At 41.9% G+C, this 24264-nt stretch overlaps 1 protein-coding gene across 3 annotated transcripts; it reads left to right on the top strand.

Moving 5' to 3' along the window:
- The first annotated feature begins 348 nt into the window (after nucleotides 1–348).
- LOC105034092 (uncharacterized) lies at nucleotides 349–24020 on the top strand. 3 transcript variants are annotated; one of them, XM_073253663.1, is made up of 4 exons: nucleotides 349–3825; nucleotides 4606–4722; nucleotides 11113–11208; nucleotides 11296–11927. In XM_073253663.1, the coding sequence occupies exon 1, from the start codon at nucleotides 365–367 to the stop codon at nucleotides 2504–2506; it is 2142 nt and encodes a 713-aa protein (XP_073109764.1). In that variant the 5' UTR covers nucleotides 349–364; the 3' UTR covers nucleotides 2507–3825; nucleotides 4606–4722; nucleotides 11113–11208; nucleotides 11296–11927. The 3 variants fall into 3 exon arrangements, with proteins under 3 accessions (XP_073109764.1, XP_073109762.1, XP_073109763.1); XM_073253661.1 differs by lacking the exons at nucleotides 11113–11208; nucleotides 11296–11927 and adding an exon at nucleotides 23584–24020; XM_073253662.1 differs by having other exon boundaries at nucleotides 11113–11927.
- Nucleotides 24021–24264: the final 244 nt, after the last annotated feature.

A 24264-nucleotide genomic window follows, 5' to 3' on the forward strand; every position in this document is an offset into this window, starting at 1 on the left:
AATATAATTTCAAATATTTTATAAATTTATATTAATTTAATAAATAAATTAAAAAATATATTAATATAATAAATATTTTTTTTAATACTATTTAGATAATGAATTCAAAATAGTTTCCACTCGGCCCAGCCTATCAACCATAGGCCCTACCGCCTTTGGTCAGTGAATTTATCCGTTGAACCAGGTCCAGAATCCAAGTAGTGGACCGACGCAATCACAAAGAGAACGTCCACGTCCGCACAAGCATGACATATTTTTTTTGATTGGTCCACAGATGAGCTGGTGGACCTGGTGCAACCAATAACTTGGTTTCTGAGTTATTGCCGAGCACGCACGACCCAGGGAGCATCGGATTTTTCCTCAAATGGCGTCGCGTTTGAGGAACACCAGCAGGTATTCTCCCCGCCCCCGCTCCCTCCTGAACCCTAACCCTCCCAAAACCCTAACCCTCCTCCAAAACCCTAACCTTAGCTCAGAGAACCTAGACGAGATCGTCTCCGACCTCGAGCGCGGAATTCCCAATCCTCTCCTCCATTCCCCTTCCAATCTCCCCCCCTCGGTCGTCCTCGACGTCCTTTCCAAATGCAGCCGAAGAAGCCCGGCATTAGGCCAGAGATTCGTCGATCTCTTGGCCCGGAGATCCGATCTCAGGCTCTCCTCGGAGTCTCTCAGTGCGATGATCCATATTTGTATCCGGAACCAGAGGACATCCGACGCCCAGTCCCTGATACTCCGGATGGTCCGGCGGAGGGGCACCTCGAGGTCGGAGATTGTTGATGCTTTGCGCTCCACCTACGGTGGTTTCGGCTCGAATCCATCTGTGTTCGACCTCTTAATCCGCACTTACGTGCAGGCGAGGAAGCTAAGGGAGGCCTCGGAGGCGTTCCGGGTCTTGCATGCGAGGAAGCAATCCGTCCCGGTCAATGCATGCAATAGCCTCCTTGCCGGCTTGGTTCGGGTGGGTTGGGTCGACATGGCGTTTGAGATCTATAAAGAGGTCGTCGGAATGGGGACCGAACTGAATGTCTACACTTTGAATATCATGGTGAACGCCTTCTGCAAGGATGGGAGGTCTGACGATGCCGCCTTGTTCTTGTCAGATATGGAGAAAAAGGGAATTTTTGCGGATATTGTGACCTACAATACTTTGATCGATGCATGGTGTCGCAATGGGCGTCTGGAAGAAGCCTTGGAGTTGCTGAATTCAATGGTTGGAAAGGGATTGAAGCCTGATGTTCGGACTTATAATGCTGTTCTGAATGGGTTCTGTAAGAATGGGAAGTACAAGAGAGCGCAGGAGTTGCTTGGAGAAATGGTGGCCAGTGGATTGGTGCTGAATGCCTCTACTTTTAACATTTTTCTGGGTAGGTTTTGTAAAGAAGGGAATGTGAAGGAAGCAGTAAGGTTTTATAATGAAATGTTGCATCGTGGGCTTGTTCCTGATATGGTTAGCTTTAGCTCTATGATGGGCTTGTTTGCTAAGAAAGGGGATATGAATAGGGCACTAGAGTATTTTAAAGAGATGAAGACAGCTGGCTTGGTTCCAGATAATGTGATTTATACTATGCTTATTAGTGGTTTTTGCAAGATTGGTTTAATCTCTAAGGCTTTGAAGATGCGGGATGAGATGGTAGATCATGGTTGCATGCCAGATGTGGTCACTTACAATACGATTTTGAATGGGATGTGTAAAGAGCAGAGGCTACCGGAGGCAGATGAGCTGTTCAGTGAAATGATGGAAAGAGGGGTTTCCCCTGATTATTGCAGTTTTACAACTCTTATACATGGATACTGTAAAAATGGGTGCATAGAGAAAGCTTTGAATTTGTTTGATACGATGCTGGAGAGGAATTTGAAACCAGATATTGTTACTTACAATACTTTGTTTGATGGTTTCTGCAAAGAAGGGGATGTGGAGAAGGCTAATGAGTTGTGGGATGATATGTGCAATAGAGAAATTTTGCCCAATCACATTACTTATAGCATTCTAATAGACTACCATTGTAGTAAGGGGCAAATTGAAAAAGCTTTTGGGTTTTGGGATGAAATGACGGAAAAAAGAATTTTGCCTAATATTGTGACTTATAACTCAATTATCAAAGGTTACTGTCGGTTGGGCAATGCATCAAAAGCTGAAGAGTTTTTACAAAGGATGATTCAAGAAAGGATCTTTCCTGATAGGATAACATACAACACTCTCATTCACGGGTTTGTGAAAGAAGAAAGGATGCAGGAGGCTTTTGGTTTGCTTAACAAGATGGATGATGAAGGGGTGCTACCTGATGTGATCACATACAATGTGATCATAAGTGGTTTTTGTGAACAAGGGAAGATGCAAGAAGCTGATTGGGTCTTCAAGAGAATGACCAACAGAGGAATTCAACCTGATAAATCTACATATACAACATTAATAAATGGCTTTGTGGCCGCTGATAATTTGAAGGATGCATTTCGGCTTCATGATGAAATGCTGCAGAGAGGATTTGTGCCTGATGATAAGTTCTGATATTCTTTTATGCATTTTCATCAAGATTTGAGATGGAATTGCAGGCTGACTTTTTCCCAATATCATGACTTAAGATTCACTTAAGGTTATGGAAAGTCTGTGTGAAGGCCAACACTCTAATTTTTGTCTCAGTAAAGAAGACAAGATTTAATGAACTTCTCATCTAATTTACAAATAGACAATGAAGATTTCTGGATGAAGGTATAACATGACATTATCTTACAAACTGCTCATGAATTGACTTCTTCACAAACTATATTATAGCAGACCTGGGCCTATATGGATTAAGGGACATCTACAACATGGGTTTATTGGGGTTGACTATGAGCTGATCATGGTTCTAGTGATTAGATTTGGACCCTTAATTTAGAAAGGATTCCAGGACTTAAAAAGGCGGAGAGTATGAGACCTGTGCAAGCATGTGTTTAGTCCCATATGCATTGGATAAATCTTGGGCACTTATACAGCACGAAGAAACTCAAATAGTATCTTTTAGCCAATCTTTTTGCATGAGGCCCTAGATCATTACAAGGTCTTGGAATTGTTGTATGCTACATATCTCCTTTCTGCCATTCTTAGTTTTTTCTATTTATAGTCTATTTGAACTTTTGCCTACAAAGCAAGGAATGTGGAACCTTCGTGAACCACTCGATTTAGGGTATACCAAACCATGCCCGTGGTAGATCGGTAATGGTTGCGGCATTCCAAGCGAGAAACCGGCAAATGAGGAATAGAGGGAGAAGGAAAGAGAGGAGAAGTGGGAGAGGGGGGAGGGAAGGAGAGTAAGGGTGGGCTATTAGAGGCCATGGGTGATCTTGTTGCTGACTTCACATAGAAATTGTAAACTAAAAAAGAGAGATTCAATAGACCCCTATTTTCCCTATTCGATCGTTTGGAGCATGGAGTGCCACCTCTAACCCTCTGGCAGCCCTTCCTCTCTCTTCCTCTCCCACTCATTCTCTCTCTTTTCCTATCTCACGTTCTTCCTCTACCTTGCCCTCTCTCTCTTTTTCTCTCTCATGTTCTTCCTCTCCCTGCCCTCTCTGTCGTGTCGGGTCATACTCCACCGGCCTACGTCAGCCTTCACCATCTCTCCCCCTCCCTTCTTCCCTCTTCCTCTCTATCCCACCCCCCTCTCTCTCTCTTTTCCTCTCTCTCGTTCTCCCTCTCCTCTACCCTCTCTTCTATGTTGGTATAGATCCAGCATGGAACAGCACAAGGGAATAGCGAATCGTGCTGTTGGCCGACCTATCTGGCACGGCGAATCTTGCAACAAAATAAATTAATATAGTTAAAGATGGTCACAAAAACTTTCTATGGTAAGTCTTTCTAAACTGAATTTCTAAAGTAGTCACTGAGCAAACTTTTTTTTTTGTTTCATTTTTTCCCTCGTAACATGACCATTCATATCTTGTAGTAGGTAATAAGAATTGATTTTGTTAGCAATCTAGTTATTTTTTTTATGATCTTAACTATTTAAATCTTTAAGAGAATAAAAAGAAGCTTGTTGCATTTTTTTTGGATAAAACTAATCATCTTTGCTTCGTTATTGGCTTTGTGTTCTTGAAATTTTTCCCTTTTGCCCTTTTGAAGAGTCAGTTATGTTACCTTCTTGACAATGATGATTGGATGATCCTTAAGATAGATATTTGCTCTTTTTTCCCCTCATTTTGATTTTTTATTTTCTTCTTGTTGCTTCTCAAATTTTATCATGCATTTTTTCTAATATGTGCATGTAGAAGTAACTGTGTGCATTGTCATTTATTGATTCGTTGATGTTAGACACTTGTGGGGATTACCTTTTATCAACCGTTTTAACTTTTATCAATGGTTTAACCTTTTATTTTATTCCCCAAGGACTTGTTCCATTGCAAGATAGCAAATTTTAAATCATTATCTACTTCATTTTCTTTTTGAATAACAATTATCACAAGTTCTTAGTGCATATGAAAATAAAATAATTTGCCCAACTCCTTAGGCCTAATCATCTATTAGAACTACTGCTGTAGGTTAAAAGATTTGAAATGAATGCTAGAATCTATGTCAGAACCATGATTGGTTTCTCCATTGAATAAAAGCTAGTATCTCCTCTTGAGCAGGTGGCCTTTCTGATTCTCAAAAGAAGATGATGCCGTTTGAAGTTTAGTTGCACACTTCTTGCAGGCAAATAGAAGGAACGACAACTTCCGAAAGACAGGCCTTATCTGGACTCTCAAGTGAGACTTTGGAATGTGGTCATCAGATATCTTTGTTTTTGCTTTTCTTTTATTTTGCAAATAAGCATGTGCAGTCCACACTTATCAGAAAAATGATACAAACAGTAAGACAATAAATTATTTATTAACATTTTCAGTTTCTAGTTGAAATGACATATGAATAGTAAGAGAAAAGATAACCAGAAAATATACAATCAAATACAGAAATAGGATTAAAGAAAATGATTTAGAATGAAAATAAAACTCATAACACAAGATAAAACAAAATGAAACAAGAAAATGTAGTAGAACTGTGAAACTAAAATGGATCACTTGCAAAATATAGCAAATGATGTAAAACTTAGAAACAAAAGGAAACAGATTAACCAAAAAAAAGGAAATTGAAACAAAAATAAAAGGAACTTAAAGAACAATCATTGTGAACTAAAAACAAAAAAACAATTTACAAACGGAAAATCTTATGCATCAAAAATACAGAAATTCAGAAGAAAAATATTGAATAGGATACTAAAATACAAAGAAAACTATAAAACTTAATTGAAGATATAGAGCTGGAAATTAGAAGTGATATAAATGAAATAAAAAAGAAAAATATTAAATAGAAATTTAAGAATGCAAATGAAAACTATTAAGCGATTGATATGGCAATCCAAAATAGCAAAATTGATATAGTTATAGGAAAAGGATAAATCAGTAAAAAAATGATTAATAAAATACGTTATAATAAAAATATAAAAAAAATGATACAAGGAATTATATTGTATAAAATGAAATAAAGATTAAGAGTAAAAAATAAAATCAAAATTGAAATAACAAAAATATGAACATATATAATAAGAACATAAAACAAAATGGCCAACAAAAAGAAAAAAGAATGAAATTCAGAAAAGTACACCAACTATAATATAATAGAAATAAAAGAAATTTATACATACATTGAAAATAAAAGTAATGTTCATGAGTTTGAAGTCAAATTTACAAATTAAATAATAATAAAAATATAAAATACTAAAATTAAAAGATTTTATAGGTCTATGGAGGGATGAAGGCTAGGACTAAAGGGAAAGAATCAAGAAAGGTCCAACACTCACGGCATAGTGGAGAAGAGGGCGTCAAGGTGTTGGGATGGAGGGCTAGGCCAGAGAGGACAGTAAGAATTGGGGTGAGAAAGGGATATAGAAATAGGGATGGTGCATGGGTGGTTGGGCCAAAGAGAGGGGGGCTGGGGAGAGAGAAGCCATGGAGGCGAAGAGAGAAGGTAGGGGTGTTGGAGGCATGAGGGAGATGGGATTGGTGGAGGGGAGATGGAACAATGGATGGAATAGAAAATTAGGCGGAGGCAGGAAAGATGTGTAAGTGAGACAGAGAGCAAAGAAAGAGCAAAGTGGGAATCGGGAGTTTACGAGGAGCATATCTCCAAAATATGGAAGGAATTTTTCCAATTAAGCACAAATATTTTTTAATTTTTTGTTATTTAATAGATATTTTGAAATTTATTAAAGGATATTTTCATCTAAAATTATGATTGATGGGATCTATAAAGGAATATGCCAAAATTTAAGACTATCTCTTTTTAATTTTAATATAAATATGTTGTTCTGTTTCCATGTTGGTTCGATGTGATTATTTAGTTATATGTTGCTGTAATTCTCATAGCTTTTGACTGGGCAGCTTTGATTACTTCTTGGGATCTGATATTGTCTTTCCTTTTGTTTAATGCCTTGTTTTCCATATCATTTCTAAATAAAATGGAGTGATAACTTCAAACTTTCTTTGCATAAAGGAAAGAAATGTGCACTTACCAGCTAAAAGTTTTAATGTGGATGGCATGGACATGGCTGCATTCTTCAACATATTATAGAGATTGTTTTAACGTGAAATCTTCAATACATTTACTCTTATATATGAATTCTACTTAGGAGAAAAATAAACAAACAACAGATAATGGGAGATTGTTTTACCAAGAAATGTTCAGTACTTTTACTGTTATATATGATTTTTACTTAGGAAAAGATTTGAACAATCAATCGAGTTTGAAAATAAATGGTCAATAGTCCATTTTGTGTGTTTGCTTGCATGCCTTACTGTGTTGTCTGCTATAAGTTTTGTCTTCATCATCTACCAAAAACCTTCTATTTGCTGCTTTTATTGCTCAAGTAATGTTGACGCATACTTATCACTGTGATAAGATAGAGAATCATCAGTATTAATCAAGGAGTGTTGCTGGTGAAGAGAATGGTTGGGGTGTAAGTTTTCCGTCCTCAATAGGATTCAATTTAAGATGCGGGTAATCCATCTCCTGCAGTCCTGATGGAACCACAGTTAATTACATCCTTGGATAAGGAACAACTTTGATTCATTTGTTAAGCATTGTTTAACCCATTCTAATAAATTAAATGGCACATGCAATGTGTATGCATCTGTGCAATTGTGTAAGTAGAATTATGGAAAAAAAACAAATGCACTAATGCATTATATCTTTTACAAGTTGTATGCATAACATACAATGTATAAGTTGCAGAAATCTTTCCCCTAAATAGCTGAAGAGGAGTCTTCTTTGAGTAAGCCTAATATTTGAACTTCTTCATATTCTGAGTGCTGGAGTTCAAGAACTTGGTGTCTTCTAATTGTAGCGAATATTTGTCGTGCCTCCAAATCTCTTGTGAGAACTGCAGGTGTCTCAAACTTTGTTGTGAGGACTTGAAGTGTCTCTACACCATCTTGTGAGAGCTTCAGTTGTCTTCAAAAGATTCTGTTAAGACATGAGGTGTCTCCAAAGTCCAAACCATATTTTTAAAACTTGATTTGTCTTCCAATTGGATTGTATAGGCCTGAGGTGTCTTCGAATCTCTTGTGAAAACTCGAGATGTCTCCAAATTGTTCTGTGATGACATTAGGTGTCTTCAACCATGGAGAACTTGGAGGTGTCCCAAAACTATCTTATGAGAACTCTAGATGTTTACAAATGATTTAGTGAAGACTTAAGGTGCTTTCAAACCATCTTGTGAGAACTTGAGGTGTCTCCAAGTTGCATTATGAAGACTTGAGGTCTTGTCAAATCGTTATGATATAGGCATACTCATAGGTGACTACTTGATGCTCAAAGCTTAAAATAGAGATAGGCAGGCCCATAAGTAAATTTCATTGCTCTAATTTTGGGAATGAGATAGTTAGTCAGAGAGGGTGAGTTTAGGTGCAATGGTAATGTTGCTCCATTTTGATTTGGAAGTCATGGATTCCAACTCGGAAATAGCTTCTACGCATGCAAGGGTATGGCCATATAATGTGACCCTCCTTTACAGATGTAAATACTTGACACTTGGTTTGGAATAGAAGTGAGCGGGATTAGAGGAAGGTGCTCAATACTTTCTATGGTAGAGGTAGACAAACTAGGGCAGAAAATTCTCGCAAAGTATTGAAAATTAGAAATGACCACCATGAAGGAAAAATGTTCATTATTCTAACAATGCAAATGAGAACATTAAGGAAAATAGTCAATAAGATTTTGGAGAACGTGGACATCCATGCCACCCTTTCTCCCCTGTTTGCTTTCTACACTTGGCACCACATGAACTCTTAGATTTAGAAAATTATCAAGAAGTTCCAACACTATTCCTTGATTCGCCCCTCCCTCCACCTATAAATACCTCATAAGAGAGAGCTTCTAGAATCTTTTCTATATTTTTTTCAAAAAAGAGCATAGAGCCCTAGAGAAATTGAGAATTTCCCCTCGTATGTTTTTTCCTCTCACCTTAGATCCACTTCCATTACATAGCCTCAGAATCTTAGATATAGTTTGCTAACTTATAGATATTCCTTCCTACCAATGTTCGCCATACCGTCCCATACTAGATGGTACGGATATACTGTATCGGTACACTGAACCATCTCATATCGACACAACTGTACCATACTATACCGCATGCTGATACTATAGTGAGATTTCACTGGTACGAGATCCGGTATCACGATGGCGAACCTTGTTTCCTACCACTCTTTCAAGTTTTAGAGATCTTAGATTTAGAAGATCAAGGATTCCAATGAGGAGCAAAGAGAAGGGAGACCGTCGAAGGGGTTCTCTCCCAAGAAGAGATTTCTTTGTGACACCGAAATGAGATCTAACACTTTCTTTCCTCACTTTTAACTTCCCATTACATGTAGGCTTTTTGCCATAGATCAAAACATTTAAATGATGTATTCTTTGGTGCCATGAGTGAAATTTTATTTGGATCCATGCCTTTGGTCTTTGGAGTATAGTTTCTTTTAATTTTCTTGCATTTTTCTTTGATTTTCTTTGATTTAGGCTTATAGTGAAAGGTGGGGTACATGACCCTTAAATCCTCTTTCCCTTTAATCCATAGAACCGCATCACAAACACTGGACCTACATCTGTTTTGGCGAGGCGTGTAATCGATGCTTCATTTTGTGAAATGAAACTCACCTTGGTGAGTGTTTGTTCAAAAGTGGCTTTAGTAGAGCCCACCTCAATGTCTGAACGATCCTGACATTAAGATTGATCTGACTTTAGGGGCGCTAATGCTTCCCTGGCTGTGCCCTTGAACCTTACCCTATGGTTGTAACCCTAGCCTTTTGTGCATTAATCAAAAACCCAAGGTTCCAATTTTCTTCTTAAAAAATTGGTGGCAACCTGTACCTTTTTTATTCCAACCGATGACCTTCCTCCAAGTTACATATTCGTTAATCTTTTGCCTATACTTTGATGGTTACAAAGAACAAAGGCTTACCCTATTTCGTTGTTAAAAAACTACATAATCGACAACAGGTAACATGAATAAATTATGAAGAAATATAAATCTAAGAGTTCATTTAAATCATAGCTCAAAGTATAGCTCAAACATCCAAAGCAAAGGAAATTCTCAGTTTACAAGATTTATACTCTTGAGCCTGATAGTTATTTTCCCTTTCTTTTGCTTAGTGCTTGCATCATGCAAGTTTTAACATAAGCTTCATGAAGCATTGGAGTCTTCTTATGTGGAAGCACGAACTTCTAAAGGAACTTCTTGTTAGTTAATTAATCACATTATAAGAGTCATATCTTGCCTTGGGCAAATCATTTTCCTTTAGGGTTCTTGATATTGAGACAGTACCTAGAATCAGTCTCTGCTCCATTCTGTAAATAAAGCATTAGGCAGGCAATCACAGATGAGTGCTCGCACGCAACTTCATTGAGAAATATATTGCACTGCATATCTTCTTCTCAGAACAGCACAACAGGAAGGGGGCCTTGCTGATAATAGAGCCCTCCACTCCAGGCCCATCTAAAAATTGAACTTCTCTTCTTTTTTTTTTTTTTTTTCGATTCAGCTTATGACAGCTGATAGCATGAAGCACCATCTAGAACCTTCTCGAACCATTTGACACTCCCAATTCATCAGCTTGTAGGTCTACAACCTTTAGTGGATTGAGAATCGTGGCGATCAACTAAGGAATACTTAATATCACTATTGCTGGCATAAAAAATTCCTGCTATTATGCAAAAGAGAAACATTTTGGGCCTGTTTGGATAATCCTGTGCAATGCAATGGGATTTACAGGGACACAAGCCAGGCAAGGCCTATTTCACAGTATTCACAAGAATTTTTTTCAGACTAGGCTGGCCCAAATCCCACTGGGAGAAAAACATGACCTCCTTAGGTTATTTTTTCCACCCTACGAGAATGCAGTGGAAGAGGTCCAATTGGCAAGGGCTGGGCTAAGCCTTATATTCTATTAGACATAATTTTTGCATATAATTTAGTCCTACCCTGCAGAAATATCCAAATAGGATTAGGAGCCTATTTGGAAAGGTTGAAAATAGCCCAAAAAATCCTATAGAATATGTGGATCCTATGGGTAAAAAACCTATTTTCATTCCTTGACACCTTTTGGCTGGTTGAACCCAGGGAGGATGGAACGATGGGAAGTGGCAAAGCCTATAGGGGGGGAAAAAAAATCCTCCAAAGGTCCTTTTTTCCTCCAAGATCGTCGAATTCTCCCTTCGTGCCCCCATTGTTGCACTTAACCTCGAAAGCCCAGATCTAGCCACCACCTCCTATCTCCACTCGCCAACTTTTGTGTAGGTGAGTTCTCTGCCTCTTATCCCCTCGCCTTTGCCGTCGACCAAGACCCCGAACTACTATTGCCTCATCTTCTCCCCCATCAAGAACACCACCTTGCCATCACCACCACCACCATTAATAGCCTTCCCCTGGCTCCACCAAAAAAAGCCCCTTTACAAAATTTTTACTTTCATTTTAAGTACCATTATTGAGTTGTCTTCCATCTGTTTGTTGTAATGCCCAGTAGAGTTATGTTTGTTATAATGACAAGAGTAGTTTTCCCACTATCTATGAACTCTCCCACCTTGATGAAATGAATGTTTGGTCCCAGGTTTTTGACACAATCATCAACATTGTGGGAATAGGATTTCAGAAGGGCAATCTTATAAAGTCGCAAGAAGCTGTGTAAAGGCCATCACATGTGGAGGTTGTCATAGTTCTGTTGTCACAGGTTTCTGATACAATCATCAACATTTTCAGCCATTTGCCTCACATTGTTTTCCCACTTTTCCAGATTCTCTATAGTTTTTTCAGCTCTCTCAACAGTTGAAAGGTTTTCTGATTTACCGCTTGCCTTCCGTGAGTGCCTCGGATCGGCGGTTACCGCGAGTGCTCGGATCGGATTCTAAAAGCTCGGATCGGTTCCTCTCCTTCCATTGACCCCAGAAATCTTTTTACACAGGGGTTCAGATTCTGAAAGCTTGTATAAAAGATGATGCAGCTTCCTTACCTTTCAGGGTGTTATGGTGGTTACCGTGAATACCTCGGATCGGTGGTTACCACGAGTGCTCGGATCGGCATGGATCGGCATGGTGTCACAAGCTACTTCAGACTTTCGAGCTGCTGTTACGGCCACCAAACGGTATACAGAGCTGAGGTGCCCACACGGTCTGTTCAGCATACAAGCCATCTTTATTGCCTCGATCAATTTATTTTCTCGATGTGTGCGACAGTTGTCCACTCCAAGTGGATCGACTTAGGTGTAACCGACTCTCTCAATCTCGTGGGAGCAATTGAAAGCTGGATTATCTCGTCCGTAATGGCATGTTCAACGATCTGACAATATCGAGATCATACGATCTCACAGTTGTGCAACCAGCTGTTCGATAACCTTTTATATAAACAATCGGAGCCTCGAGGATCAAAGGTAAGCTAATCAATCTATCTCAGAGAAGTCATCGTTGCTTTTTTTTCTAAATTTGACTTGAGCATCGGAGAATCCTCATTGGAGCGACAACCTCCAGTTTGGACTTATTTTGTAGATTGTTCTAGCACCGTCAATCCTACACAAGGCTCAGTCGTCCTCTCTATGATCTCAATCGATTTCAGCAGCAACAGATAGAGGAAGGATCGATATTCGTATCATGACTTTTAGACGAGCATCTTTTCGACTCTCCAACGCCGCCACCTTCCCACTAGGTGGTAGGCCAAGCCAACAACTAAGTTCAGCCAACGACGTCGGAGGTTCTGCCACCAGCCCAGTCGGCCTAGCCAGCGTCAGTCATGGCTGATTAATTTAACCAGCTTTTCCAGCAAGTCCAGAATCTGATGATCGCAGTTCAAATGGTCCAAATTTTTTTTGCACTTTTTCAAATGGCGTCGCAGTCTGAGCCTTCGCAGATGCGGATGAAGTCGGAGTGCCGCTGTGATCCTAATAAGTATTATTTTTATCATTGTGACCACGGTCACGATACTGAAGATTGCTACCAGCTTCGGAACGAGATTGAGAGACTCGTCAGACAGGGGAGGATGAATCACTTTGTTCGAAGGGTGGCTCTTCACTGTCGACTTTCGAGAGTTCAACAGCCACCTATTTTACCTCAACAACTATTCCCTCTGCCTCAGCCGTAGCCGGCATTGGTGCAGCAAGAGGGACGACAGGTGGGGAGATAGGCGGTGGAAGAAGAGTGATCCATTCGTGGAGAGATCCACATGATCATTGGGGGGTCGTTTGGATTCACGGAGCCCCCGAAGGCGAAGAGGTCGAGGCTTGAAGATGAGCAGGAGGAGGCTATCATCTTCATTGAACACGATGCAGAGGATGTCCTGACCCCGTACAATGATGCGATAGTTGTAATAGCGAATATCATTGATTTCAATGTACATCATGTTTTGTTGATAATGGAAGCTCGGTAGATATCTTGTACTTTACTGTCTTCATCCAGATGGGGTTCATACCTGATCAACTGAGTAGATTCGACATCCTGATCCAGGATTTCTCTGGGAGCTTGGTGATCTCGGAGGGAATGATCAAGTCACCTCTCATCGTGGGCACTCCATCCCAACAAACGACAATTCAAGTTAACTTCTTGATGGTTAAGCTCCCTTCAGCTTACAATGCAATCCTTGGTTGTCCAAGCTTGTGTACTGTAAAGGTAGTCGTATCAAGCTATCACCTAATGGTGATGTTTTCGATCAGAAATGGAGTAGGGCAGATCCGAGATAATCAGGCCATGGCTTGAGAGTGCTTTGCCACTAACTCTGAGCAGAAGGCCAACCATCTCAGGCGGAGGTCCAACCTGAGCTCCCAATAGGGCTGGACGTTTGTGATGACTTGATTGAAGGGCATCCCCAGCCGATCGAGGACCTCCTGGATGTTTCGCTGGAGAAGGAGAATCTAGGCTGGACAGTGAAGATTGGCTCATGCTTGGATGATGTAACTAAAAATCAGCTAACAGTTCTTTTGTAGGAGAATGCAGATCTCTTCGCTTGGTCGGCTGCAGACATGCTTGGCATCAATTCGGAGATGATATCTCATCATCTAGGGGTGGATCCAACCTATCGTCCGATGAAGCAAAAGAAGCGGAGTTTTGTCTTGGAGCGTCAAAAGACTATAGCTGAGGAGGTGGACAAATTGCTCAAAGTTGATTTTATTAGAGAAGTCATGTATCCAGATTGGCTAGCCAATATTGTGCTAGTCAAAAAGATAAATGCAAAGTGATGCATGTGCATCGATTTTATCGATCTCAACAAAGTCTGTCTCAAGGACAGCTACCTTTTATCTCAGATCGATCAATTGGTGGATGCCACCTTCGGGCATGAGCTCTTTAGCTTCATGGACACTTTTGCTGGTTATAATCAAATCCAGATGGCATCTGAAGATGAGAAGAAAACAGTCTTTGTCACTGATCGTGGACTTTATTGTTATAGGATGATGTCCTTCGGCTTGAAGAATACAGAGGCCACCTATCAGTAGTTGGTGGATAAAATCTTCAAAGATCAACTCAACCGTAATATGGAGGTATATGTTGATGATATGCTTGTCAAGAGTCGAGCTATCCCAGATCATGTTATTGACCTTCGAAAGACTTTTGATACTCTCTGTTAGTTTCAGATGAAGCTGCATTCGATGAAATGTGCTTTTGAAGTCACCACTGACAAGTTTCTTGGGTTCATGATCTCTTGAAGAGGCATTGAGGTGAATCCCGAGAAGATCAAGACGATCCTTGAGATGGCGCTGTCAAAGACTATCGAGGAAGTGTGGTGCCTCACTAATAAGATCGTCTCGTTCAATCGCTTTGTCTCCAAATCGATTGAAAGGCGTCTCTCCTTCTTTAAGACCCTTAGACAGTCAAGAGACTTTCAGTGGACCATCAAGTGCCAGAAGGTATTTGAGGAGTTGAAGCAGTACCTCAGCTCCTCACCGTTGCTCTCGAAGCCCCAGCATGGTGAGGAGCTATTTCTCTATATCGTTGTCTTCCCTATCGCAATCGGTTTAGTCTTGGTTCAGGAAGAAGGATGAGTATAAAGGCCTGCATACTACACCAATAAGGTCCTCCATGATGCAGAGATTAGATACTCTAAATTTGAGAAGTTGATTTTTGCACTGGTCGTCATGGTGAGGAGGTTGTGGCCTTATTTTCAGGCTCATACGATGATCCTGCTTACTGATTAGCCAATTAAAGCCATTCTCCACTGTCCGAATACCTTGGGGCGGATGTGAAGTGGTCTTTGGAACTCATCGAGTTGGACGTGCAGTGCTGTCCGTGGCTTCCATTAAGGCCCAAGTGCTGACAAACTTCATCCTTGAGTGCACCATTCCAAATGAGGAGGACTCAAGGGCTGTAGGGAGTTCGATAAAAGGAAAGAACTCAGGGTCTGATGAAAGCTCGAGAGGCGAGGAGGTAGACATAGGCTCTGACCCAAAGGAGCTCTGGATGCTGCACGTGGATGATTCATCAAGTGCGACGAGAGCAGGGGCTGGACTTATCCTAACCAGTCCTAAAGGAGAGGTGGCGGGATGCGCCTTATGCTTTGACTTCCCCACAACAATAATGAGGCGAAATATGAAGCCCTACTTTCTGGCCTCAGAGTGGTGAGGGAAGTAGGGGCCCAGCATCAAAAGGTCTTCAGCGACTCCTAGTTAGTGGTTGGCCATATCAACGGTGGCTATGAGGCCTGAGAGGAGAGTATGAAAAGATATCTCCAAAAAGTAAAAGACTTAACCTTGACTTTTTTGAGCTTTGACATTCAGCAGGTCCTCAGAATGGACAACACCAAGGTAGATGCACCATCGAAGTTGGCAGCTTTGCTACCCACCGATTGAAAAAAAAGGACTTATTTCAAGGTATTGAAACCTTGAGCCTCGAGGAGTCCCTCGCTATTCAATAAATTGATGAAGAGTCCTGCTGGATTGATCCTCTACTCAAATATCTAAGGTCAGATGAGCTGCCATCTAATCGCAGGGAAGCTCGAAAAGTAAGAAAGCAAGCTGTCCGTTATGTCCTCTACGATGATAAGCTGTACAAGCAGTCCTTCTCCATGCCATTATTGAAATGTTTGCGTCTGTCCAAGGCAGATTATGCACTATAGGAGGTCCATGAAGGCATCTATTGGAGCCATTTGGTAAGTAGATCTCTCTCCTACAAGATTCTCCATCAGGGATACTACTGGCCAACCATGTAGCAAGTGCAGACGAGTTTGTCAGAAAGTGTGATCGCTGCTAAAGAATTTTCAATATCCAGCACCATCCAGCAACATCCTTGACTCCTGTCAGCGCCCCTTGGCTGTTCGTCCAATGGGGGATGGATATTTTTGGCCCCTTTCCTCTTGCCTCAAGTCAGCGCAAGTTTCTCTTGATGGCTATCAATTACTTTACAAAGTGGGTCAAAGTTGAGCCTCTGGCCCGCATAACAGAAGCCAAAGTGAAGGATTTCATCTGAAAATCTATTATCTGCCGCTACGATCTCTCTAGGATATTGATTACAGATAAGGGCAAACAATTCAGCGGTACCTGACTCTGTGAGTTCTGTAGAGAATATCAGATTGAATATCATTGTATTTCAGTAGGCCACCCACAAGCGAATAAAGAGGTAGAAATGACCAATCGAACCATCCTGCAAGGCTTAAAGTCCAGGATCAATCGGATTGGGGTGTCATAGGTCAACGAGCTTTATCATATATTATGGACCTATCGAACCACCCAAAGGCTCCAAACTAGCGAGACTTTTTTCAACTTGGCATTCGGGACTGAGACGGTCATCTCTATAGAGTTCGAACTTTCTTCCCTTAGAGTCGAAGAGTACAATGAAGGTACCAACTCAGTATGGCTATGGGCTAACCTCGACTTAATTGAAGAGAGCAAAGAGCATGCCACTGTGAGAATGGCTACCTACCGTTAGAGAGTGGTCAGGTATTACAACTCCCGAGTTAAACTGACAGAATTTTGAGCTGGCAATCTGATGTTGCGGTGGGCTGAGGTTTCACAGTCCATTGAGCAGAAGAAACTGTCATCCAATTGAGAAGGTTCTTATCAGGTGGACGAAGTAGTATGCTCTAGAACTTATAGGCTCAAATAGCTTGATGGGACATCGATCTCTAGACCATGGAATTCGGCCAATCTTTGTATGTACTATCAATGATATTGTAATATCTTTTTATACGAATGAGTCTTTTGGTTCACCAATTTATGCTGGCACGAAGGCATCCCAAAAAGTTTAAATCTCTTTTTAGTTAACTTTACAAGTTTCCTTAATCGTGACTACAGTCGATTCGCAGAGGACAATCCAGGAAGATCTCGACAACTTAGAGATGGGGCTAACTTACAAGACCCCTGCAAAGTTTAAGTCGCACGAGAAGCGGAAGGAGACCCTAAGGAACCTTCAAAGGGCTAATTAACTAGACCCTCAAAATACCGTTGAGGAGAGCACAAGATGCCGTAGGCAAAAGATGCCGCAGGCAGACGCTACCCCTCACATGAAGATGAGAAGAGCACAAGATATCGTAGGCACAAGATGCCGCAGGCACATGCTGCCCCTCGCACGAAGATGAGAAGAGCACAAGATGCTGTAGGCACAAGATACCACAGGCACATGATGCATCTCGTAAGGGCTAACTAATCAGATCCTCAAAATGCTACCGAGGAGAGCACAAGATGCCGTAGGCATAAGATGCCGCAGGCATACGCTGCCCCTCGCATGAAGATGAGAAGAGCACAAGATCTCGTAGACACAAGATGCCGCAGGTGTACAATGCCTCTCATGAGGGCTAATTAATTGGATTCTCAAAACATCATCTAGGAGAACACAAGATGCCGCAGGCACACGCTGCCCCTCGCACAAAGTCGAGAAGGGCACAAGATGCTGCAAGCACACACTACCTCTTAGATCCAGATGAGCTAAGCCTGCCACTCATAGGATGAGCTGAGAGGAAGATAGACCTATGCTCTTGGCTCTCGCCCTTCTCTAGGCCTCTCTTATAAAGGCCCACCTCTCCTTTACCACCCTGGCCTTCATCAACGGCAAAGGAGGATGCAAAGGGGAGTGTGGGGGCGATGCCATCATGGCAGGATAGAGGAGTTTTTGTGAAGGAAGAAGATGGGAGATTGAGTTTTTCCATCCATTGGCCTTTATTTATAAGCACCAACGATTGCATCAATTGCCAATCGATGATAAAAAATACGTGACTATTTATCAAGCAATTAATGATGTACTTTTTCACTATCAAAAATAAATCCTGACGATATTTTGCAAATCGAGTCATGGCCATGTGGCATGCCTTTACACATCTTATACTCTCTCTCAGGTATAATCTTATCAGGAAGGTCAACGGCCATCATTCCCTATGATCGTCTATATTAAAAGAGCAGAATGAAGTTACCGCTCGGCTAATCACCTCGGAGCAACATTATTAACTAATTGCTCTGGAGTGGCATTAACAAATGATCGCCTCGGATTGGCATGCACAAGTAAAAAGGACAAGGTATGATTAAGACAAATTTTATTTATTTCTCTTAAGTTTTTATAATGACCATGAAGGATCCTACTTCAAAACAAAAAAAAAATAAGAAGGCTACAAGGCAGCGCTTGGAGCTGAGGCACCTGTCATGGAGACATCCACTGTGGTGGGATCTCAGATTTTATCTAAGAAGTTCAGATCCAATTTTAGATGCTTGATGACAACTTTGTCCCAAATTGATTGCTTCCCAACATCATAGGCATCAGCAGAATATTTGACTTTCTCATCCTCATAGTCCTCTGAGATCTGGAAGTCTTCAATAGCCTTGGAAGCAGCCTCCACTATCTTCTTCTCCGCTTGCCTCCAGTTGGGCCTCGAGCTCCTTTATTCTCTCCAGCAATTGGAAGTTCTCCTCGATAGCTTCCTTTAATGCAGCTTCAGCATCCTCAGCTCTCATATCGACGATGTCGGCTCTCATGGAGGCCTCTCCAACTTCCCTTTCAGCCTCTCCTTTGCATCTTAAAGCATCTCGACCTCGAGCTCGAACTTTTTTTTCTCCTTCATGAGCTCGTGGGAAATCTCTATGTACCCATTCAAATAATAGATGAGCTGATGAAAAAATAGCCTTGGTGAGTAAACAATAAATATATATACAAAGTAAATGAAATTGCATGAGCTTCAGCATATTCGGATGAGGTAGTTCACAGCTGCTTTCCTCATCTCCTTCCAAGGGACGTTTAGCAGCTCGTTTGCATTGGCAGGAAGGAGCATCTCGGAGAGCAACTCACTTGCCAACCTGGGGTCCCTCAAGGCTGAAGCCTCGAGTCTTAAGGTGGTCGGTGCGGTTCTAGATGTATCGATCGCCTCAGCTGTCGCCTCGCCTGAGGGATCAATGATTGGGGATACTGGTTGAGCAGACGGACTTGAAGGAGGGGCAAACTCAGAATTACCTCCTTCAAGTTTTGGTCTGTTTGGCCCTCCTGGTTGCCCACAGTAGTCGAGGCAACAAGTGAGCCACCACACACCCCCATGATTCCAGGGTCGCCAGTGCGAGAAAGCTCGGATTCTTCTGACTCTAGAGTTGGCTGCGCAGGATTCCCAACTCTGGCATAAGTGCTCTACCCACTCATGGGCACAGCTACCCTTTTTCGTAGGATCCTCTTCATCATTTTCTTCGATGGACTCGGGCTCTTCCCAGCAACTACCTCTACCACTTAGATGACTGGATTATCAGGGGAGGAGTAATGAAAATTAAAAGATATCAAGGCCTAAGCAGTCGACCCACACTTATCTTGGAGAGTGGCCTAGCTGATGCCGACATTGAATAGTGTCTGGGTCGATAGTAGCTCTCTTAGATCTAGGACCTTGAAGTCATGTAAAATTGCCAAATCCTACCCCAAGTGCTCGTTCATCGAGGGCTCCTTTAGCATGGCCTCTTGTGGTTCACCCCAAACGATGAAGCTCTAATCTTTGCCTGACATCTGAGAGATGAAGATGAACCACGATTTCCAATTATGGATGGCAGAAGGCATGCCCAAAAATTATAAACGGAAGCCATCCTTTTTCTTTCGTGGCATCATGTACCACCGCCCACATGAGTTTGGATGTTGTCTGAGGCTGAAAAGGAGGCAAAAGAATGTAATGCTGGGATTAATCCCAACCAAGACACACTACGGTGAAGCTACAGATATGCCGTCATGAGTTCGGCACAATCGTGCATGGCGATATCTTGAAAAATCAGAGCGCCACAAAGAAGGGGTAGAGAGGAAGTCGCAACCCTGCCCAAAAACATTCCTCGTAAATGCTCATCCATCCTGAAGGCGGCTGACAGACTCGATCATCCGGATTCAAAACTTCTATCTGGAACTCCGAAGGGATCTGGTATTGATCATGAAGTACTACTATGTCCCTCTCAGAAAGCTTGGATCGATATCCTAGTGGTGCAAAGTCAGGATCTGTAGAGTCCATTTCTCTCATCTGAAAAGAAAAACACAGAGGATAGTGGAAGGAAGAAGAAGTGCCTACGCCAAAAGAGGAGAAAAACAATTAGAAACTTTGCAAAGGCCTACGCCTGATCTTGTCTAAGGCCTTAAATAGTCCATGGATCAGCGAAACCTCCAAGGGCCGCCTCCCATCAGCACAGTAATTGCAGGAGATGTGAATTGGCAAAAGGCGAACGCGCACACAATGCATGGCGACCACTGACAGATATAATTTTTGCCGCCAATTCGGTAGTTAAAGTCAGTGGCGGACAAATCATGCTTTACGCCACTTTTGAGAGGACATGCAGAGACGTACGCCAACACCTTCTACGTGGATACGATTCGAATTTCAGTCTTTTCAAAATCTGTATGATAGGTATGAGATATTTGGCCCAGATTAAAATTTGAATTCTAATTCATATTGCGTTTTATGGTTCTAACCATGGCTAAATTTAATTTAGCTCGGATTTCAGCCCAGATTATGGCTTGGCCCATGCCTTGCTCGAAACATGGGCTGGATTATGCATTTGCTTAAGTTATAGCCCTAATCAAGTTTTATGATTTCAAGTTGTAGCCAGGTGCCTAGTATATATTGACACTCGATCAGTATGCTTCATAGCATGATTCGTATCCATCCATACATGGAACCAAAAATAAATACATTTATATGTTCCTATGAAAATTCTATTACAAGACTGGAAGGCTCAGATTATGAAAAAAAAAAAGAGAGAAAAAATGCGAATCACTGCTTGGAAGCATTATTAGGGCAACTATCCCCGTAACAGCCTTCCTCGGCACCAACATCTTCCTCGATCTGGATGGCTACATTCTCGAAGCCCGTTAAGAACGTCGCCCTGCAAGATTGAATTATGATTTTGGCTCCATTCTTAGCCAACCGACTTTCTTTATTTTTAGCATTTTTTTAGGTCTTCCGAGTTTCAGTAGGTAGCTCTGGAGATGCCTGGATCTTTTTAGAAGTGGAGTGACCATCTCCCTGAGGCATTCTTTCTCCACAGCTCGTCCCTTTTGAAGTTCTAGCCCTCTTGGACGGGCCCTCGCTGGGACTCCTTCGAGGATGAGTTTCGAGGAGGGAATGATCGTGGCTTCTCCTTCCCCCGAGATCTTCAACCTTCCTTTCAACTTTAGATCTTTGCCACTCGAGAGCCTCAATCTACTTTTCAGTCTGCCTCAATTCCTCATCTTGACAATTAATTATCTCCTGGGCTTCATGGAGGGATTCTTCAGAAGAGTCAAGCTCCTTCACCAGCTTATCATTCTTGTTCTCCATCTGCTCCAATTGATATTTCAACATGTGAATCTCCTCCCTCGCTGCCATAAGTTCCAAGAATGGATCATCAGGGGTGGAGCCGACAAAATTGGCAAGGTAATGTCCCATCTGTGCAAAATTTTATAAATAAATATAAAAAAATATTGCAGGTGGTAGAAGATTGAAAGAAAAGTATTTGGAGACCTTCAACTTGGATGAGAGATCTAAAGGTGCCCAGCATTTGTTGTTGCGCTCCTCGTTCATCCAAAGGCCGTCCCTCGAACGGAGGAAGAAAATCCCTCACGAGTCTTGCTGTGATTTGGAGATCCTCTATCACTGAGGGAGCAGAAGATGCCGGTTGTGAAGGATCTGCGTAGAGGACAACCATAGGGGTACATCGGACAGCCATCATCGGCTCTTGGGACTCACCAATCTCCGTGCCCGCTTCCAGCATCCCTTCGAGAAAATCGACCGCACCCTCCGCTGGTATCTCCTCCGCTGAAGCTCTTGATGGGTGGTTGCTTGCATCCTCTCCTGTGCTTGCTCCACCAATATCCTCTCTAATGGGGTCTCCTTGAGTGTGACCACCACGACCGTTGGCAAAGGAATCATAGGCTCGACGATTGAAGCAGGATTCTCATTTTTTCTAACCGCAGGTTCCGATTTGGCAGTCAAAACCTGGATATCACCCCTCATTGGAGCCAGTGGATCAGTAGGCAAAATCCTGGCCTACCTTCTATGGGCCGATATCAATTCAAGTCTCTTCACACACTGGGGATCCATCTCTCTTCTAGGAATCACAATAGACAATCAGAGCAGGAGAAGCTTGCTATCAACTTTCGATGCCCTTGAAGCACAAATTTAAAAGAGAGAAGGAAACGGAAAGCCGCCACTGGATAATTAAATTTTTGAAAGAACCGTCGCCTAAATGGTCCCATTGCTCACAGCCATCCACATCAATTACGTTAAGCTGATGTCACTCACTTTAAATACTGAAGATAGGTGTCAATTTGAAGGCACGTATGCCCCTCGATTTGAGGTACTTTTGGGGTATTTCTTTTGTCTGTCCTTTAGACTCAGAAATAGGGGGTAGTGTTACAGTGGTTACCGTGAGTGCCTCAGATCGGCAGTTACCATAAGTGCTCGGATCGAAATGATATTACAGGCTACTTCAGGCTTCCGAGCTGCCACCACAGCCACTAATCATTATGCAGAGTTGAGGTGTCCGCACGGTCCGTTCAGCATACGAGCCGCCTCTATTGCCTCGATCAACTTATTTTCTTGATGTGCGTGACAGCTGTCTATCCCAAGTGGATCGACTCAGACGTAACTGGCTCCAATCTCGCGGGAGTAATTGAAGGCTAGATTATCTCGTCCGTAATGGCATGTTCAATGGCCCGACAATCTCGGGATCACACGATCTCATAGCTATGCAACCAGCTGTTCGATAATCTTCTGTACAAACAACTAGAGCCCCGAGGACCAAAGGTAAGCTAATTAATCCCTCTCAGAGAATTTGTTGCTGCTTCTTTCTTTGAATATGACTTACACATCGGAGGGTCTTCGTCGAAGCCACAACCTCCAGTTTAGACTTGTTTTGCAGGTTACTCCACCAGCAATTTTGTGCGAGGCTCAGCCGTCCTCTCTCCGACCTCAACCGATTTCAGCAACAACACTGGGAATGCTCATGTGACAAGAAATTCACAATTGTATGAATGGTGTCCCCTGCTGCCATAGCTTCCTGCGAATTAAGGAAATTGTGAATATGTCATCAAGAAACAGAACTTTGGAAAGATGCAGAGCATCTGAAAGGAAAACCAGCAAGCCCAAGGTCCTCTTCAGCTAGAATAAGATGAGTTTCTAATGCTTGGCACCACACTCTCCTGCTGCTTCTCTTCAGCATGCCAGAAAACTTAGATATTAACTCTGCATTCCTTACTGCATGCTTTCTCGACCTGCATTTTTGGCAGACTGGCTTCCTTCCACTGTCCCTGCATTCCTTGAACCACTTCTCAATAGCCTATCTCCCGAAGGGCTGTCCATTCTCTAAGGTAACAGGATCCCTCATAATTTGTTTTGTAAGTGGGCAGAGATCCATTCTCTAAGGTAACAGAATCCCTCGTAACCTGTTTGGTAAGCGGGCAGAGAAACGCATCATAAATAGGTTCAATGTGTAATTCCTCATGATAATTCTCATGGGAGTGGCTACTAGAATCATAATTTTCTTCTCAGTCTTTCGCCAGTTACCTTGTTCATGTGATCTTCCTTCCATCCATCCCCATCATGCATACAAACACCATACCTAATTGATATCGTCATATTTTAGGTCATGTATATGTTCATAATGAGTTGTAATCATTATTTTGTGCTTTTGCAGATACAGGAGCACTCCTAACTTTTGGTTGGGGACTTTATTGGCAGATAAGTAAATCTCCATGGCTGTACATATTCTCCTGTAACATGATATAGATTATACTACTATTAAAAGGTATTACTGCAGAATTTCATCTCGAGCTTGGATTGACCAGAATTGGGCAGCGACGGCAAGACCTGTAGAAAAAGTCTCCGACTGGGATGGTTCTAGTGGAGATTCTTCGACACAAGTCAGAACTCTGAACAATATAGGAAAGAAGTGAGCATATTTGGAGAGAGAAGATTTCATACTTTGGGGGTCCCTTGTGGGTCTTTATTTATAGGTAGAGACTGAAGAGCCGTGAGAGAAAAAAAAATCAAGTAGTTAGCCTTGCCTCATCAGGCAAGATTTAGCCATTATCTTTCTTTATCTAAAGAGATATATTTGTTATTTCTTCCTTATTTGCTCTGTGGCCAACTATCATTTCAGGGTTGTTTGTATTTTGAAAGAGAAGGACGACTTGAGGATCCATAAAGGTCAATCTTTTCTTTGTATACTTCACGTCTTCGGCTAGTACAAAATCATCCCCAATACATGCCTCCTACTCCCGAGTCCAATTCAGAATTAGATCGGATAAAGGGAGTACTTCAATTTTGCTGAAGACATGCTATGTCTGTGGCTCTCGATGAGGCAAAGGGAGTACTT

The sequence above is a fragment of the Elaeis guineensis genome, chromosome 3 (assembly GCF_000442705.2).
Source record: "Elaeis guineensis isolate ETL-2024a chromosome 3, EG11, whole genome shotgun sequence".
Taxonomy (NCBI): domain Eukaryota; kingdom Viridiplantae; phylum Streptophyta; class Magnoliopsida; order Arecales; family Arecaceae; genus Elaeis; species Elaeis guineensis.

Coding starts and splice junctions, on each gene's coding strand:
- LOC105034092 (XM_073253661.1), top strand. CDS start 365: ATGGCGTCGCGTTTGAGGAACACCAGCAGGTATTCTCCCCGCCCCCGC.